General features: G+C 42.3%; 1 protein-coding gene across 2 annotated transcripts in view; it reads left to right on the forward strand.

Moving 5' to 3' along the window:
- Positions 1 to 12301: 12301 nt before the first annotated feature.
- KIAA0319 (KIAA0319 ortholog) overlaps positions 12302 to 19783 on the forward strand; it is a 35385-nt gene continuing 27903 nt past the window's right edge. For both annotated transcript variants that reach the window (XM_035893480.1, XM_035893481.1), the window contains exon 1: positions 12302 to 13009. In XM_035893480.1, coding sequence (XP_035749373.1) covers positions 12317 to 13009 — 693 coding nt within the window. In that variant the 5' untranslated portion in view covers positions 12302 to 12316. The remainder of the gene's footprint in view (positions 13010 to 19783) is intronic.

Genomic DNA, 19783 nt, shown 5'->3' on the forward strand with positions numbered 1-19783 from the left:
GGGCAGCCTGCTCCCAGTTGCCCAGATTGAGCAAGGGGGGGTAGACAAGGTGACCTCCAGAAGGCCGTTCCAACCTAAACCATTCTGTGGATTGATTGTGTGAGTCTGCATAGTTCATTTCCATGCAAAAGGACACAATTTCATTTGCATCACTTTCACAGTGAAATAAAAAAGACAGTGCTCCATGTTGTGGGACCCTCAGGACTGACTGAAACACTCTTTGCCTCCTTTGCTAAGCGCGCATTGCGGTTCAGTTGCTGATGGTACCATACCCTGACACTGCCCAGGGCTCAGCTATTTCAGTGGCTGTGTCCCGAGCAGGACATGTGAAATGACTTGGCTTAAAAAAATGAGATCTTTTGGGCTTTTTGTCTTACAGAACCAGGTAACTTTGTAGTGGATGGAAGTACAGAAGAGCAAGGGGGAATGCAAGACAGTAGAAAATGGCCCTGTTGCTGAAGAGTTTGTATCATAGAAGTAGTACCTGGAAGCATCCAGACAACCTATTGCTCTTTCTAAGGTGAAGCCTTACTAAATTAGTCCTATTCACTACAGAGGAGCACAGCTATTGCTTCCTGAGAGAACATCTAACTGCAGATATCAAAATAATGTTATACCAGAAGCAGTGTAGTGTTGTTGTGTGGTGTGGTTTGGGGTTTTTTGTGTTAGTTATTTCTTGTGATCAGAGATAATTTTTCTAAATGTGCAGCATATGAATAAATTAGGAGACCAGCTTACTCTTCTGTGTTCTGGCTGCTTTGCTGCTGCCTTAGGAGGGGGACTTTTGTTGGTGTTGGACAGAACAAAGGTCACAAACATCAAGCTATATTTTTAAATCAAGTATCAGGCTTTTGGAAAGTTAATAATAGTCTTTACTGGTTTTGCCAGGGAGCTTGCCCAAAGCCTTATTTTTTTGTACTTGGGACTTGTTTTTAAATCTAATTTGTTTTTTTCTCTTTTTATTCTTGCTTTAGTGATGTTCTGCGGTCATTTTGTTTATGTCTTGAGCAGAGTTAGCCTTTGTGCCACAGACTTGAGGAGAAGTTGTCAGAGTCCAGTACTCTCTGACCAGGTTCTTTTAGATATTCCATGTGTGGTGAGTGTAATGCTTAATATCAGATTTACTTATGTGGAGATGCTTGATGTGACACAGGATTTCTGATTTAGCAGAGCAATACAAAATATATTGAAATCGCAATGCAAACGTACATTACACTTGGCAAAACATAGCAATGGCAGTTTACAGTTCAGTTGCAGTACCAGTGTGATTCCCATTACTGGTCTGTCTAATAAGCTCACCATCACAACACTGGGTGTCCTCCATCACTGGGAAGGAACGCGTGGGCTGAAGCCAGCTCAAGCCCATTTCTCTCTTCAAAATTCTATACTTAGTTGTTCAGTTTTATACTCTGTATTGGGCTGAGCTGCATGCTCGCTTCCCCCATGCTGGTCTGGCTAGTTCAGGGATACATTCTCACTCTTTAATGAACTAAATGGGAGAAACATTTACACCATCAGTTAAACACCTATCAACAGTTGAGTGGATCAACACCACCTACCACCTAAAATAAAGGCTAACCTCTGGTCCCTTTCATGTTGGGACAAATACACAGCTGGCTTTGCAAGAGCTGTGGTCAGTCACATCCTACCTTATTCCCTGAGCTCCCTGGGCACATTGCCCTTGCCCATCTCCTCTGAGCCTTCTTCCACTGTAGGGGTTTATTGGTCAGTCACAAAAGTACAAGCTGCAGACCACAGTCCAGTTGCTCCTGTGCTTTGCAGACATGCCATCTACAAAAGGCCCTTTCTCAGAGAGCAGAAGCCCAGCTACTGAGCTGCTAGGGTTTCTGCTCTAGTTCAGTCAGCCTTAGCATGAGTAGCGTGTCTAAGTAACTTCCTTTTTCCCTTTGCAAGGGAAAAAAGCAAGATGGTCTTTCATAATATAAAATTATGTGTGGTAAGGAACCTGCCAAGAGCAGCCGATGAGCAGCATTTCTATCATATGTAGATACAAGCAGCTGAAATATGAAAGCCATTACCTTTACCGAGTCACATAATGAACATCAAAAGGAATTGCCTGGGATACTCTACGTTGAGAACAGCTGTTCTCTGAAAAAAGCACTGCCTGTGTTTTCATTTACAGAAGGGTTTTTTGGTCAAACATATACTTAGGATCATTTATGTGGGGGGAGTTGTGAATTTGGCTAAAATAACTTTTTCCTTGCATGAGCAATGTTGTTTTGAACTATTTGTTCCTTAGTAGACCTATTTGTTGCTTAGGCTGCCTTATTTGGACAATTTGGTGTCCTGTCAAGGAGTGTCTCCCTAGAAATTCTGGAGAAGTGTCTGCTTTCATTACCTTGAATAGCTGGAAGAGAATAGCTTGAGGGCTGCCTCAAGAGCTGACTTAACATTGCATGGATTTTAGCACGGACAATACTGTCCATGATTCCTTAGTTAAGGGTACCTGCTAGTTTCTGTTTAAAGTCAGAGCAAAACCAGGGTCTCGATAACTGCAGACAGAACCCAAGCATGCAAATCTTTCTGGGACACTTCTGCATCTCCAGAGAATGAGATTTCCAGGTAGGTAAATTGTTCTGTATCTTCAACTTGCCTGATCTACTATGTCATACATCAAGAAGTCAGGAAGTAATAATAAAGCCTGCATTTAACCTGTCTATTAGCTTGTACTGTGACATTCTAATTAATGCTCACATCTGACTTATTTTTTCCTGTGCTGTCTGTTGCAGTGCTTCATGGCCACAGCAGGGTGCTAAACAATATTAGAGGAAACAGACGTTAAGACGTATAATTTCCACGCAGCTGGTTGGAAAAGCAGTTGTCACTGCCTTCCTGGTGAAGCATGGCATTTGGACTTGGTGTTCTCTGCCTGTTACTATGGGCAATAACAGGTAGGAGTTCACTTCTTGTGTGTCTGAGTCACACAGAATGAGTGAAGCAAATGCTCCTGGAGTGTGTATGCAGGTGTGAATGAAATATTAATAAGGCAAGAGCTGGGAAATCTTGTGACTCCTCAGTGCAGAAAGTTCTTGTAAGGTACAGCTTCATAACTAGCAGCTGATTGCAGTGGAGGAAGGCAGTTGTGAGTAGCTGTTTGGAGCCAATTTCAATAGGACTGTTTCAGGGGAGATGCACGGGGCAATGAGGGGTAGTGGGGGAGTTCAAAGGATTTTCCTTCTCTTTCTCTTGTAGGACAGCGATTAAAGAACGATGTGTTGCTTGTGTTCTAAGCTTTTTTTCTCCTGAAGTAACATAGGATGGTTGACTTATAACAAGTATAAATGCATTTGTTTACATCTCTCACCTCGTCATACGCTCTGTAGGCATGTGTTTCCTTTCAAAGACCACAGGGAAGTCCTGTAAGTTTCTGCTTCAGCCACAGAGATAGGTAAAGTATTTCCATAATCAGGCAGATGATGAATGATAGTAATTCTTAATACTGCCCCTATGTCATAGGGAGACTTAATCTGGTGCAGGCAGTTTTGACACAGCAACTACAGAACAATATATGCAAACATGGGGTTTATTTCTTTAAAAGGCAGTGTTTGAATTCTGGCTGTGGAGATAGGAGCAGTATCTATATTAGTAAAATTGAGAAAATTATACTGAGTTATCTGGCTTTCATCTCCTTAAATAGGATTGGCTGTTTCATGAAGGAGAGCCTTGCTAATGTGCTAAGGTTTAAATTGACTACTGAATTCGGAAATGTTGGGTGAGGGGGAATAGGCATTAACTACAGCTGTGCTCGCAACTGGTTTGAAGTAGTCCTCAAGATCACCCTGAGGATCTCATAGTGCCAAGCTTTTTGAGGCGAACATGGAGCTGAGGTTTTTGTTGCTGTAATAAACAATAAGTATGCCTTTTGTAAATAAATAAAATGCTCTTCTATGAGCTACTGAGTACCTGCTGTAGGCTCCATGCCAGTATCTTTAGAAAAAAAACACAGCAACCTCCATAGAAAGCAATAATGTGTAGTAAATACTGAATTTTGGCTGTAGGGAATGTCAGTTTTATGCTTTTGATAATGCTGTTAATTGTTAGCAGGCTAGAATATCCTCCATGTGCATATAAAAAAATCTTGTTTTCATTCTTCAGCTGCAATTTTGTTATGTTCTCTTGATTCATCTGAGAACAAAACCATTACACTCAGACTGCTGGCTGTATTCCAAGCCTCTCCCTGTATCTCAGGTACGAGCACATGGTGTTTAGGGGCTAATACATTCTAGTATCACATTATTTTAGTATAAATTTTAGTATTCAATTTGCAGTATGTGCAAATTAAGTGCTCTATAATTTGCCGTATTTTCCATCCAGTTAATTATTAACTCTAACTGAAGTGGAAGGTACTTGCTGATTTCTAGGATATGTTTGCTGAGATACGTTGGTGGATGCTCACCTTTAAGTCAAAAGGACTTCTTTTTTGTGCAAGCTTTAAGGTGAATTAGCTCAGGCTCAGGAAGTTGCTAGATGTTCATTCTGCAGTTTTTCTGTGCACGTGAGCTTGTGCTTCTAAACGCTACTTTTTCTTTTAAAAAAGTTTTCTTACCTCTTGTTTTAACTTCAGATAATGAGGAGGCTGACTTAAGCCTTTCTTGTATTGACATTGCATTGTTGAGAGAATAGAGAAATGGGCTCATTAGTGAATATCTTGAGAAGGATATTGAAGAATATGCTCTGGTTTGTTTAAAGAAATTGAGGTAGGCTATCCTCTCCTGTTTAGATGACAATTACTTGTTTGTTTTTTATTTTGTGCATGGTGGCTTTTGGCTAATAGTATTTGACTGCTTTTCATGAATGTAGCGGGTTCACCTTGGCTGGTGAACCTGGTCCACCAGGTGCTCATCAAGTCACTCTATCACTTCTCAACAAGACAGGAGAGAAAAATATGATTAAAAGCTCGTGGGTCGAAATCAGGACAGGGGGTTGTGTACCGATTACAGTCAAGAGCAAACCAGACTCGACATAGGGATGTTAATTTGATTTATTGCCAATTAATCAGAGTAGCATAATGAGAAGTAAGAACCTAAAAGCACCTTCCTGCCACCTCTCCCTTCTTCCCAGGCTCAACTTCACTCTCAACTCTTCTAACTCCTTCTCCCAGGTGGCTTGGGGGATGGGGAATGAGGGTTTCAATCAGTTCATAATGCTTTGTCTCTGCCACTCCTTCTTCATGTGCTTCCCCTGCTCCAGTGTGGGGTCCCTCCCACAGCATGCAGTCCTTCACAGACTTCTATGTGGGCCCTTCCTGTGGGCTGCAGTTCTTCAAGAACTGCTCCAGCATGGGTCCTTTCCATAGGGTACAGTCCTTCAGGAACAGACTGCTCCAGCATGGATCCCCCGCAGGAAAACCTGCTTCTGCATTGGCCCCTCTCCATAGGGCTGCCATTTCTGCCAGGAGACTGCTCCAGCAAGAGCTCTCTACAGGGTCACAGCTTCCTTCAGGACTCATCTACCAGCTCTGGTGTGGGGTCCTCCACAGGCTACAGGGTGGATATCTGCTCTACTGTCGACCTCCATGGACTGCAGGAAGACAACCTGCTTCACCATGGTCTTCACCATGGGCTGCAAGGGAATCTCTGCTTTGGTGCCTGGAACACCTCTTCCCTCTCCTTCACTGACCTTGGTGCATGCAGGGATGTTTCTCTCGCATGTTCTTGCTCCTGTCTCCTGGCTGCTGCTGTTGCATAATATTTTTTACCCCTTCTTAAATATATTATCACAGAGGTGCTACCAATATTGCTGATTCGCTCAGCCTTGGCCAACAGTGGGTTCCTGGCCAAGAACAGACAGAACTGGCCAGACAGAACTGGCTCTGTCTGACATGGGGGCAGCTTCTGATGTCTTCTCACAGAAGCCACCACTGCAGTCCACTTCCTCCCACCCCCCGACTACCAAAACCTTGCCACATAAGCCCAATACAATGAAAAAGAAAGCTGTAACAGTAGGTAGATCGCCTAATGGATACAGATATCTACCACTGACTAATGTCTGTGTCTCTCAGGGGGCTAGAGCTGAATGTGACAATACTGTGTAGCATGTATACCATGTATCATGCCTCTGTCACTCAGCATCTCAGGCAATTTGCATGATTGACTTCCCAAACCTGTGGATGCAGCTCCTAATTTTTCCACGTAGGCATTCCTTATAATGCTAGTCTCATTTCACTGGCTTATATCCATTCATTGATGAAATCAGCTTACATTGAAACAGATTTAAATTATTCTGGCCATTACTAAAAATCAATAGTTTTTATGCCTAATGCATCCAAAAATGATTTTTTTTTTTTTTTCCCTGTGAGAGATAGAAGACATTGCTTTCCACCACAGAAACAACAGTTTACTTTGCAACTGGGATCCAACAGCTTGGCATCAATTCAGTCTAGCTCTCATCTTGAGCAGGCATATTCTAATCTGGCATTTGAGGCAGACCTTGCAAATAGTGTCACTGAAATGCATTTCTGTAAATATAATAGCATTCTCTTGGCTTACTCTCAGTTTTCTCATACTGTGGGTTTGTATTGTGGTGCTTTGTTCCGAGATAGCCACTCCCAACAAAAAGGTAAAGATGGATTAGCAGGTAATTGTGGTCACAGATGTTGTGCAATCTAGTCTCCTGTTTTTAACCCCATGCAGCCCAGCCACAGATTACAGGACTTCCCAACTCTTTGCTAGACATCGCCAGTATTCTGTTCTTTACTCTAGGGGAGGGCGTTTATAAAAGCCGTTAATTTTCACCACATTTCCCTACTGCTTGTCTTGGACTTTGAAGAATAAGATGAATACTGTTTTCTTCCAATGTATCTAATGCACGAAACACAGGCCAGGAGTGTCAGAAGCATACTTTAAGATGTAGGTATGCCTTTGAAGTGACAGTAAAACCACTAGCCTGGGGTCACAGTGCATTCTTTGTTACTTACACTGCCATGGCTAGATGTTCTAGTAATGTGTTCTGGTTCACACAAGTCTTTCCAGAGAGACAACATGGTGTAGCGCCTGATTATGATCTCTGAGATTATAGTGAGTTATGCAGTATGCCAGGTTGGTTCACATTGTCTGTGGTGGTGGGGAGAAGTGTTCATTAGGTGTGGGTGGTTTTGTTGGGTTTTTTTTGTTTTGGTTTTTTTTATTATTTTTTTTTTATTTTCTCTCTTTAAATAGCACTTAGTTGATTTATCAGTGACAAACAAGGATGGTAACTATTGGTGGAATGAAAACAACACCTGGAGAGGATCATCAGGCTCACTGAACTAATTAGGGATCCTTGACAGATCCTCCACAAAAGAAGTGAGTGATAAACATTGTGAAGGCTGCTGTAATGGCCACAAAAGTTTTGCACCTCATTGTTTGTAGATGTAACTAGAATACTATTGGCTTTAGCTTTGTGTTGAGGATTTGCTTTTATGTAACTGAGCATTTTTTTTGTCTGTCTGTTCTCCTCCTCCTCCTCCTCCCCTTGCAGTGCTTAATCTGCAGTCAGCATCTTTACTGAGGCCCAAAGAGCACTTTGATAACCTGAATGTATCCCTGTTTAAAGACCTGTGAGATTTCAGGGAGAGGAAGGGGAAACAGCAAATAATCTAAAAGCAGCCTGTAGAAAAAGCATGAAAACACATTCATGGTGTACAGAGATGTTAGCTGTTGCTAGAGGAACTGATGCAGTGATATTTCAGATGTCGGTGAAGTTCTCGGCAATATGGCTTTTCTGGTTTCCAGGACTGTACTTTCTATAGGTCCTTATTAAAGCTGCTGGAGTATAAGCCTTTTTCAGCGTTTATGATATAAAGCGTGCTTTTTAGGGGTTTATAACTCTGCTGTGAAAATTGGCTGTAGCTTGAAAATTGGAGTTCAAGTTCTCCTCTTAGGTGACAGCAATTGAAAAAGTTATTTTTGTTTTGCTTCCAGAACCTTATAAAAATTGTTTCAATGTGTTATGGTGGTAGGAGAAACAAAACTTACTACTTACTGATATAGCATCTTTCCTATCAAAATTCACCAAGATGAGGTAAAAATTACTTGGATAGTTAAAAAAAAATCATTAACCCTAAAAATAGAGTGGAACTAGTTTGTTGTTTAAAGAGAGTGGAGGTACCAGATGTAAAGAAAGCAGGGACGGTCCTACTCTTCCTGTAGGAAACTGCCGTAAGACCTTCCATGCTCATGTAGTTCAGAGGCTTTCAGGTTGTGAGAACAGTGTGCCACGTGAGCTCTCAGTGCTGTGCTGCCAGCGAGAAGGTGGTGGGAGGTGATTCAGGTCAAATGCGACTTTTCTTGGTGCGCAGCCTGAATCTAAGCTCTTCTCCTCTATTGCACGTTCCCGCTTGTCCCTTCTTTCTGATTCTCCTTGTGCTGCTTGCTGATAGGGAAAACAAGTAGACCAGCACACAAGCAATAGTTCTGTCCTTGCAGGGTTTCAGACTGGGGTAATTAGCCATGATGAACCCAGTGTTAGTACGCAGTTGGACTTGATGATCTTAAAGGTCTTTTCCAACCTAGCCGATTCTATGATTCTACACTGTCGCAATTTGCTACTTACTGACTAAAGAATATTTGCTTCCAAGTCATTCAAGTGCTTGTGGTTGTGTGAGCTTGCCAGAGAAGGGGGAGAGCATCTGCTGGGTTTTGCAGTTAGTCTCCATGTCCAGTAGAGGAATGATCTCCAGGGAGCTGCAATGGAGGAACAGTTGTGTTCCTGCTGGGCTCTTGACATCAATGGTCTCATGCACCAAGATGTGAAAGAGTGGTAGCATGCAGCTCAAATAAGGGTGTGGATGTTTCCTCACTTAAGGAAGGAATCTCTTTAAAATGAAGCTATATTCCACAGTGTGACTGTTTTGTTGGGGGGTATGGTTATTTGATGGGGGGTTTTTTGGTTTGTGGTTTTTTGGTGGTTTTGGTTTTTTTTTGTTTGGCGTTTTGGGGGGGAGTTGGGTTGGTTTTTGGGTTTGCTGTTTTTTGGGGTTTTTTTGAGGGTAACCAATTTGCCTGACTAGATTTCTGGATATGTCAGTGTTGTCCTACTGTAGACTTGGCAAGATACAGCTAAAAGCTAAAAGGAAAGGGAACATGTGGCTTGCAGAACTTCTAGGCCATGGATGGCCCAGGCACCAGAGGGCTTTCAGGGCTTGTAATAAAGGAAAGCAGACTTTCTGTTGGTAACCTGAACGAGTACGTCTGAAACAAACAGAATTGCATGATGCTATTTTTTTTTTTGCTGTTGCTGGTCAGAGTAGAACAGTACTTTAATTTCTGAGTCAATGAACTAAAGGAAAACAGCTGTGCTATGACCTCTGACATCAAGTAATGGTTTAGCCAGACATGAATGTTACTATGTGACCTTTCATGTGGCACCCTTTAAGTAAACTTTCTGTAATAAGAGACCTTGCTGTCTCTTACTTGAGCCTGTGGAAGACTGGAGATTGGATGGGGTGAAGGGGAATATGAAACTAGAGATCAGATTAAGTTCTAGTTCTAAGTAGATCTTATATATTTTTCCATCTGAAGACAATTAATGGACACACCTAGTGTCAGGCTGAAATAGCCTTCTAAATTAATCCATTCTTGTCCACCTACTGTTAGAATTTAACTCAGGTGTAACTCTAGCTAAAGCAAGAGATGAAACTTTGATTACTTTGATGTTTGGATTATACTGTTAGATTTAATTTAGAGCTGGCAGGGAAATAATTTTCCCTTTGTACAGAAATTCTGAAGCTTCATCTTTTTTCCATTCCTTACGGGGATGAAATCAAGGCCTTCTGACATTTGAAAAAGGAGGTAGCTAAGGTCTGTGGCTAGGATGCTTGCTTGGGACATTCGGGTTCAAAGTCATGCATTATCTTAGGAATATGCCGGACTTGTTTCTCTCTCTATGGCTAATGAAACACCATTAATTTAGTGGGAGGTTGACTCTGCAGTGTGGTAGCTGATAATACAAAACTGGAAGTGGCAGAGTGAGATTTAAAGCTTGGTTTGACATCAGGCTGAGTGAGGACTTGAAGTCTGGCCTCAGGTTAGAGCTTTTGTTTATTCCAATTGTGGAAGTCTGTCACTAAGACAAGAATTGTTGGTCATCCTTTTCTGAACAAATGAATAACGAAACTTTCAAACTTTTAACAGGTTTGTCACTTTCTTCTTCAGGGTTGAGGTAAAGAAGGGAAGGGGTGAAATGGCTCTCAAAGGAGTTTTTTGACCCACCTTAATAGTGCTGTTCCTAAAGTATTAATTGTAGTGAGTTGCTACTGATCTAATATTGCACAGTCGTGTTTCTGTTTTACCATATTAAAGGCCTGTTTCCCATTTCCCTGCTGACTTACACGATTAACTAAATTGATACAGGTTGAAAAAAGAGAATGATTAAATGGGCTGCCTAACTCCTATACTTCATTTCAACCTGGAGCTTTGCTGGCTACCCTGTCCTAAGGTATGCAGACAACTTAAAGGAAAGACTCATGATGACAATTCAGAGTCTCTGCCAGGGTCTTAAGTTCTTGGAGGTGAAAGGGAATGTAGAGGAAATATTTATATATAAGCAATGTGAAAGAAAAAATGCACAAATCATGAGCATCTCCTGGGTACAGATAAAGATACTTCATGCCTGGGCTGTGTTTGAACAGGATACATTGTTTTAAATTCATATTCCCATGGATAGATTTTTCACTGAAAGTGTAAAGAGAGTAAACACCATCCCAGCTCTGTGTGAAGGAGTAGCTGAAGTCAGAAGAATGGTATGTGAAGCTGTTTATCCTTTTTGTCAGCTTCCTATTCAGCTATATCTATTTTCAAATCATTGATCTTTTTTAAAATTTGCATTTTTTTCATGATTTTCCTCATCCCAAATAGTCAGCTCTGCAAAACCATCATAGAGTCTTGTCCTCTCTATCTCTGTGTGTGGTGCTTGCTTGTTTGTTTTAGTTTTTTTGCATTGAACTTAACGTACTTTGCAAGCTGTACATTCATACCAGGCAGTATGATGCTCCACAAGTATTTCAGTAGCTGTATTCAGATCCTGTATTGTAACAGAGTGTACTGCAGTTCAGCCCAGAAGATGTGGTGGGAACTGTAGTGCAGTGGTTGGACACACTGCATGCGTAGGAGAATTTCTGCATCACCAAGGCTCTAGGTCACGGTCGGCCCTAACTTCTATCACCAGCCTATTCCTACTCCTTGATTTCATTTTTCCTGCCCATCAGCTCAACAGAATTGAGCTGGAATCCAATAGTCAAGCTGCCTTTTTCTTTTTCTCCTGACATACACTGTTGTGAATAATGAGGTTTCTGCTGCCAGAACTCAATTTTTAATGATTTGCAAAGCAGGCAGAGTCAACTTTGTATTCCATTACTGTGTTAGCTCCACAGTGGTGACATCTTGTTTTCATTCATTGAGTTAGCAAGGCTAGTTGAAAACCATGTTAAGATTGTCCTGGTTTTATTCAACTGTTTCTTAAAGCATAACCAGATTTTTCAAGTTGCATTTTGGAGAGAGGGATTCTGAAGAGCAGTTATAACCAGGAAAAAAACACCTAGAAAAGATGTTAAAAACTGACTGAGATATACAGGATGTTGATTCATGCTTGATTTGAACACTTCACACTCAGTCTGTGATGTGCTATGAAAATAATTCCGATGTCATACTAAAAGATTACAACTTCACTGCAAAGGAAGCCTATTGGAGCAGGCTCTTGGGATTTCACATGAACTGGTGGTTAAAGCAGCAAAAGTCTGAGAATTTGATGCAGCTTTTATGTTAAGCCTAGCAATTATGTTGGTGTGAGAGACTCTTAATGAAGTTCAAGTGAGATGACAAATGTTTCTCCTATGTAGATTGTTGCTGCCTTCTCCCTCAAATGAAAGAATGACATGTTACAGCATCTTCTTTTGCTCTACTATGTTATGGGGTTAATGGAGGTAACCCATGATTTCTTTTGTGTTCTCTGCTCTGATCTTAAGTATCAGCAAGTCACTTTCATCTCTATGTATTTGTAGCAAGGGTATATTGCAAAACATATCAAGGTCCTACACTGAAAAATCCTCCAAAATACAAATACTACTGCAAAGGGACATGCTAGAAAAAAAAGTAGTGGTGACGTTCGTGAAAGGAAATGAACTTATTTAAGCAAGGTACCACCTATCTTCTGTCCTGTGATAAGCCATTTTTGGTCACAGTAAATTATATTATGGCTTGGTTGTAGTGTTATGCCTTATGTTGGTGGTGTTGTTTCAGGTTCCAGTTGCGAGCAGTGCAGAGAAGGAGCCACGTACTCAGGTGCAGTAATATCTCCGAACTTAGAAACCACTAAAATTATGCGAGTTCCTCATGCTATGTCAGTGTCCGACTGCATCGCAGCATGTTGTGATCTATCTGGTTGTGACTTGTCATGGATGTTTGAACGACGCTGTTACATTGTGAACTGCCAACATAAAGAGAATTGTGAACCTAAAAAAATTGAAACTGTGAAGTCCTATCTTTCTTTTGTGCTGAGGCCTTCTCAGAGGCCAGCCTCGCTGCTAGGATTTGGGCAAGTGATCCCAAGCATGGTCCACTCTGTGGGACTTCAGAATGAGCCGTCTGAGGAAGTGAGTAGCTTGAAGGAGCTGTCTCTGCTTCGCAAAGATCCAAGTCTTGAGGAGATACCTGAATACATTGATGATTATAAAGAGTTGGAGCAGGACCCCTTTCAGCTGAGCATCAAACATGAGCAGAAGGAGAGCACGGATTATGCTGACTGGGGCCTGATGGTAGCAGGTGAAAACAGCTTCAACTCTTCCATGGGTGATGACGGAAATAACCAGGAAGACTTTGCTGAAAAGAAAGGGGAGGCTGGGAAGGTCGAAAGCCTTCTGAATACAAACAGCTCTGAATTGAACTCTGTCACTGAACACTCCATAGAAAGGTTGTCATCTCTCCCAGAGATTACACCATTCCCTGGGAAGACACTTGAAAGTGAAGCAGCAGTTCAGCTCCTTGCACAACCTGATGACACTTTGCAAAAAGAGGTATGTTTGCCCCTCAGGAAGCAGACAGCACATGGTGAAACTTTGAATTGAAACTTTGCAATTGTTTTGGTTTTCAAATAAAATTAGTTTACTGCTTTGTAATGCAACCCTAACACTGAAATTTGACTTATAGTCCTGTGACAGTGTAGAAAATGCTGAAGGGGAGAGGGAGGGTTGTCTTAATTGGTAGATGAATCGCTAAAGGACTCTCTTTCTAACAGATGATAAGGAGCAGAGCTCCTTTTGGGACACTGGGGTTTCCTTGGAAGTGTACAGATGAGTGGGCTGGGACCTGTTGCAATAGTGTTATGGTATTCTTCCCTTCTGACCCTAGGTAACTCGTTAGAAAGTTAGCTGAGCGAGACTAGTGGAACCTCTAGTTAATATCCAGAGGCGCAGACCAGTAAACATAAGTTCCTCCATCAATAAAATTAAGCCTGTTTTATGGGTTTCATGTTACTAATGTATAGTGATGTTACAGTTGTAATGGTGCTGAGTAAATACCTTTTATAATGCTTTTAAAATGTGAGAGAGGCAAGGTATGTAAGGAGTGACAGTGGTGGTTTTGCACCATGATGTACAGCAGGATAAAGTGGGTAAGGTGTTTTTCTTCTCAGAATCCTTTTCTTGAGTCTGGCAATAAGAAAAATAAGTTAAATACTTAAAACTAAATTTAGATACTTAAGGAAGATGCAGCTGTTCTCTATGTCAACCAGTTTGATCAGTTGGGACAAAAGGGGCTCTGGTTCCTTAATAACAGGGTGGGATCAGCTGGAAAGTTGAAACAGGCTGTAAAGTCAATATTTACTGGGTTTGACATGTACCCCTGCTAGAGGGAAGAGGAAATTAAGCAATGCTAGCTGGATTGCTCTAAATTCCACCAGATTTTGTAACCAGCAACTACCTGTCTCTTGCTATAAAAATGATAATTTATTGCCATTACTGTAGGGAAGAAAAATACATGTAAATAAGAAAGTTGCATGAAATCTGTGACAACTGAGGTTCTTGGAGGGGATGACTGAAATGGCAAAGTGTGTGTGGAAAATAGCAAGTCTTAAGATACAGTCTAACTGGGATACCATTGCAGCCTAGATGTGTTGGCAGTTTCTGGGCTCTGTTTTGTGATCTTCTAGATATTCTGAGAACTTCTGGGATTCTTGTGGGGAGAGGGGGGCTCTGGGAGTGCTGTGAGGAACATGAGTCGTTGCTGCAGTTGGGAGAGGACAGCTAGCAGAGGCTGGGGCCTCTAGCAGCTTCTCACAAGCTCTGTCAGCTCTTCTTGATCAAAGGGTGCTTTGGGCTTTTGTCCTAGCTGGCTCTTGATCAGAGGGTGATGCACCCTCTCAGCCAGGTGCTGGGGGGTGGCTAGCAGCTCTGCCCAGAGATGGCAATGAGCTAGTCAAGAGTTTATATGGGTCAGGGCTGGCAGGCCAACTGTTATGGGCAACATTAGGGTACATATCTGCTCCAGACTGCCTGGTCAGGAAGAAGTAGATGAAGCCTTCAGGCAACTGGGAGGAGCCTCATATTCACAGCCCCTCGTCCTCATAGGGGATTTAAGCCACCCCAATACCTACTGGGAGGGCAAGAGAGCAGGGCACAAGCAATGCAGGTTCCTGGAGTGTGTGGATGATAGCCTGAAGAAGTTATCAGAACTGATTGTGTCCTGGAGATAAGCGGGGACCATAAGCACAGGTTGCATTTCAAGGATCACTTCCTCTGGGTACAAGATGGCCTGTGAGTTTTGTGATAGACCAAATTGGTCTGGAGTTTATTGGCATGAGTGAGAAGAGATTAGAATTGGTCTCCATGCATATGGAAGAATATTTGATAACAGAGAAAGTGCTGTTGCAAGTTGAAAAGTGTGTACTGCTTCTGCAAGCAGAGTTGACAGCAGAAGACTTGTTTTAAAAAGTATCTACCATGCAGACCTCGAAATGAGCATAAAGTAACGTGAGAATTTAGGCAAGAGGGGTAGATGCTATTTGTTTTTTCTATTGGTATGCAAAAAGTACATATAAATGTGCATATGAAAAGTATGATATCAAAATATACTGTCTCTGCTGATAAAACTTAGAGTGACATTCTGTCATGCACTAGAGTTGCAGTTAGTTTTAACAAAGGGCAATAGCTGAGCTGTTCTTACAGAGTCAAAATTTAAGGAAACCCAACTGCTGTTGTACTAAGCTAATCTCTCATTTTTCTTTCCATCTGCTAGGAGAAACTAATGAGCATCTTTTAGTTACTGCCTGTGCTGTGTGTGGGAAATTAAGCCATGGAAAGAACCTGCGGTATCTTCATGCACCTCCATGTTTGTGCACTTTGGCCGTACAGTAAGACATGAAGCTTGCCTCCATTGTAATTTTCTGGCAAATGGAAGCCACATTAGCACTGTGCTAAGCTTTAGCCAATTGTCAGGATCTCTGCTGACTGAACTGCCTTGTGCCTTAGAGAAGCCATACAGCTCTGAGTTCACCTAAAGCACGTGGCAAACAGAGCTGAGCAAATTTGTCCCCCTTCTCTAAGGGATCATGTGAATACAACTTTATGGAAGTTGAGATTTCACATCTTGCAGTGGTAACGATATATATGGCCAAGCCTACTTTCTAAATCTCTACTTTGATTTGGCCACCTCAGCCAAAATAGAAAGATTTTGCTTTCTCTTTGTGCACTGCCTGTGTAGATGGGAGTTTACTGTAAAGTGAAATGAAACCTATTTCTCACTGGGATGGGGAGGAGGCATTTCTATGTTCTCTTTACATTATGCCAATACAGCACTAAAATTCTTGTGAAAAGGCTGAGGATTGAACTTGCTTCTTTCAGTGCAGAAGAGATGAAGCTCCAAAACTGTGTCAGTCTTTAGCCCCAGCTGGTATTGATGTTGAAGAGCTGAATATGACAACTGTAGTTAGAAGGTGATCTGGCAGTGCTCTGTTAGCAGAGCTGTAGGAGGCTGATGGGATAGCATTGGTAACTGTTCATGAAGTGGATTGTGAAATGACTCTGAAGGCTCTCTATTAATGTAGAGAAAGGTTAATAATCTGGAAAAGCAGAAGGTTTTGAGAAACCGCCAAAGCCTGTACAGCCTTTGTTTCCCAAGTGGGAATCCTTTGTAGGATGTAGACATCTGTAGAGAAATGAAGATGATGAGCAGTTTGGCAAACACCTTTCCCTGGCCTTCCCCAGGTTCAACTTCAGTTCAGACACATCTCCTCTCTCCCCTTCCTAGTCTTCACCCCCCTTCTTTTCACTGCACATTATGCTCAGTCTCTTTGAGGTGACAGGCGGCACAGGAGGTTGGGGTCAGTGCATGGCATTTTCCTCTTTGCCACTTGTTGCTTCTTTCTCTTTTCTGTCACTGTTCCTTCCCTCTTACTTGCTGCTTCTGCTCCAGTGTGGGCTTCTCTGTGGGCCTCGGTCCCCTGGGAGGTGGCATGAAGTGCTTCCTTCTAAGAGGGTGTCTCCAGCCCTGTGCCCAATAACGACACCTTCCACATGTTCCCTTTCATGTGTCCTGTTGTACATCCTCCCCACCTCCTCCTGTGTCCCCTGCCCCCAGTGGCTATTTTGCCCTTTCTTAAGTGTGTCTGAGTGGTTGCAGTGTTGGCACATGGTGGCTTGTTTTCATCCATTGCCAGACTGTCTGGGACTACAGGGGTGACCCCTGCAGCCAGTCTCCTGCCACCCAAATCCTGCTGGTTATGCCTAACACAAAATTCCAGCTTGGCTTCAAGTTTTTTTAGTTTGGGAACTCTAGTGAAAAAGATGCTGCCTGTGATAAATTCTGGTGATAGGATTTCCTTCTTGTGTGTCTCTTCTTCAGCAAGCAGATATTTTAGTCAAATCTCATATGGATTGTTCAGGCACATATTTTTGTTTCCTTCTGAAAAAGTGTTTCTTTGGAAATCAAATTTTGTTATTAAGGAAATCCTAGGTTTTTATACTGGATTAAAAATGCTGAGAAGTCTCCAAATAGTTTTCTCTCTGGTATATGATTCAAACTACCTCTCAAAATGTGATCTTTTTCTATAGTTATGAAAATGTGAAGGTCTTAAAATAATTTTTGCTAATAACTTTAATGAAATACCCTCTGTTGCGTGTTATACAATATTTTCCTATCCTCTGCTTAATTCTGGCACGGCAATTCTATAGCTCTGTTCCTAGATCCGTACTGACGCACTCCCTTCTGCAGCTTCCAGACAAAGCTGTTTTGACAAGCAAGACAGAGCAGGGTCGCAAAAATGCAATTCCTTCTCTTCACAGTATTCAGCAGAACGCAGTGTCCTCAGGTGTTGTGTTCTTTGAGCAAGGACCTGGAAGAGAGATTTTTAAACTGTGGGACCAACCAAACACAGGCCTCTGGAGTCTGTGCCCCAGGAGCATCTGTGTTATAAATGCAGTCTGGTGTAGTGGGTTTCTGTATGTGACTTGGGATAGAGCATATCCGGTTTGTCAGTTAACTGAGTAACCTGGCTTTTGGGTTTACATCAGAGTTCAGAGTGATCTTATGGACTGTCACCCTCTAGCAGCTCAATAACATGAATACATTTAGAAAACTACAGAGTAAATGCTGTCAAGCTGCCCAAAACAGAAATCTGCAGTGCTGCCTATCTTTCAAGTCAGATACCTGTGAAATATGAATTGTCTTCAAAATTTCCAGTTAACTGCTGATCTGTTAAGCAAGGTGGGGTTTTTTCAGGTCTTAGTCAGATTCTAGCTAGTGCTATGTTGATGATGCAGTGTTTCAAACACTTATTCAGTACATTAGGCCTGACTTGATTCTTGAGTTTATTGCGTTTGCAGGAATAATGGTGCAGTCAAAATGCTTAAAACTCTACCTAAGAAATCTTAAGACGGCTGACATATGTGATGAAGTCTTTTAATGTCTGATTGGTATGCCTTTAGAATTGATACTTAAGAGTTAGAATGAAGTGGAATATCATAGATGTTCATATCTTATTCTGGCTTTTCAGTTTTGAGGCCTGTGAATGCTGAACAGTCCTGTTTGGTTAAAAATGCATTGAATTGATCCCTAGGGGATGTACAAGACCCCTGAAAGATGTTTTGATATTTAGATTTACCTGTCAGAAATGTTTATTTCTTTCTTGAAGTCTGCACTTCGTGTTATACGGTATGATGGTTGATGGTATGCTCTTTTGCAACTCCCCAACTGCACAATTAGTAGAGGTCATACTTGCTGAAAATCATTAGGCAGATAGCTGAAGGCAGAGAAGGAGGGAGGAGCAGACCAGTGGAAGAGTAGAGTTTCACTGCTGACAGAGCTGCTTTGCATAAGGCTTTCCAGATAAATGAGAGAGAGCAAGTAGGTAGTAGTCATATGTGCAGAGGGACATGGAGGAAACACTGCTGGGGAAGCAGTCATATAAAACACAACATGAGCAGCCCATGACTCCTGATCAGTTGTCTTTAAGAGTACTTAAGAAGGTGCTTCCTTGGGAGGGAGAGATGGATTGCCTGGAGGATCAGGATGGAGGAAGGCAACATGGTTGGGCTTGTCCTTCCTATTCAGGGGGAGAAAAAAGAAAGCACCTAGTCTGTGGGGTCAGCCAGGTCAGAAGTGGGGAAGGATACACCTTGGCAGGATGCTGTTGCCTGCAGTGTAACTTTGAGCTGCTTTTTTTTTTTTTCCCTTCCTTTTGGATTATGGGGTTTTTCTTGTTTTCTGTTGGAATTCTCAAGAGATCTGCACTCAGGTCAGACCCCAAGAACTGAAGGACATGGACCCTCATGGTCAGTGTGTTTATTTTATAACAAGCAGTAGTGGCTGTACAGGTGGGTAAAAGCAAACAAAAAACCCACAAAGCCCGTACCAACAGAACTGCCTACCCTGCTCACTGCGTGAAAGAGTCCTTTTCTTTCCTTTTCCTTTCAGTTCCCAAGCTGGAATTTAGGTTAATTTTGCCCTCCCCATCTGCTCCGGTGTATCTCTCAGTAATAGTTTCTGCCTGAGAGCTTAATTTCAGATATTGCCCCTGCCCCAGTTATCTGCTGGCTGCTAACTTTCTTAGTTTAAGCTATCTTTTTGGCTGTGACACTGCTTCAGACGCGACAGTGCCACAGGGCACCTTTTTTGAATGCAGAGTCTTGCCTAGGCTTGCTGACAGAAGAGATTTTTGGTGCTGTTGCAAAGAGAGTGTCCCAGGAAAGGTACATTTGAGGTGACTTTGTCCCCATCTGTCCTACAAAGCCAGGATGGCTGCTTCTCAGCTGATAGATTGGCAAAGGGCCAGGAGAGGAGGAAAGCCAGAGGAAGCTCAGAAAAGTAGATTTCAAGAAACATTTTGTTTTGCCAAAGTGTGGTAAAGAAGATATTTTTGGAAGATGTGGGATGGAACATGTATGTAAAGGAGAGTTGTCTGGAGGAAAGGGGTTTTGTCAAGGTGTGAGGCAGGATGGGCTTGAGGCTCTCCCTGTGTGTGATAATGTTGTCAAGTGTGAGATGCCTGCTGAGGGTCTAGGGGTTGGCCTCACTGCCTTAGGAGAGCTGCAGTCCCTGATCCTGCTATCAGTGTCCCAGCTGCTCAGAGAGATCTTACTATCTGCATGTTGAGCAGAGCTGGATGTGTGGCCACAAAGGTGCTTGCATCGTCTGTGTTGTGGACCCATGTGGAAGTGCAACTCTTGGTGTGGTCCTCAGCTTCCTCACAGGGTAGGCAGCCAGAGTCTCCAGTGCTGCTGTCACTGTCACAGCTGTGCAGGGATCTTTTCTCTCTGTCCTTGTTGAAGGCAGAGATGGAGTTGCAGATGACTTCC

Source organism: Egretta garzetta, unplaced genomic scaffold (assembly GCF_000687185.1).
Source record: "Egretta garzetta isolate BGI_Z169 unplaced genomic scaffold, ASM68718v1 scaffold14, whole genome shotgun sequence".
Lineage (NCBI taxonomy): Eukaryota > Metazoa > Chordata > Aves > Pelecaniformes > Ardeidae > Egretta > Egretta garzetta.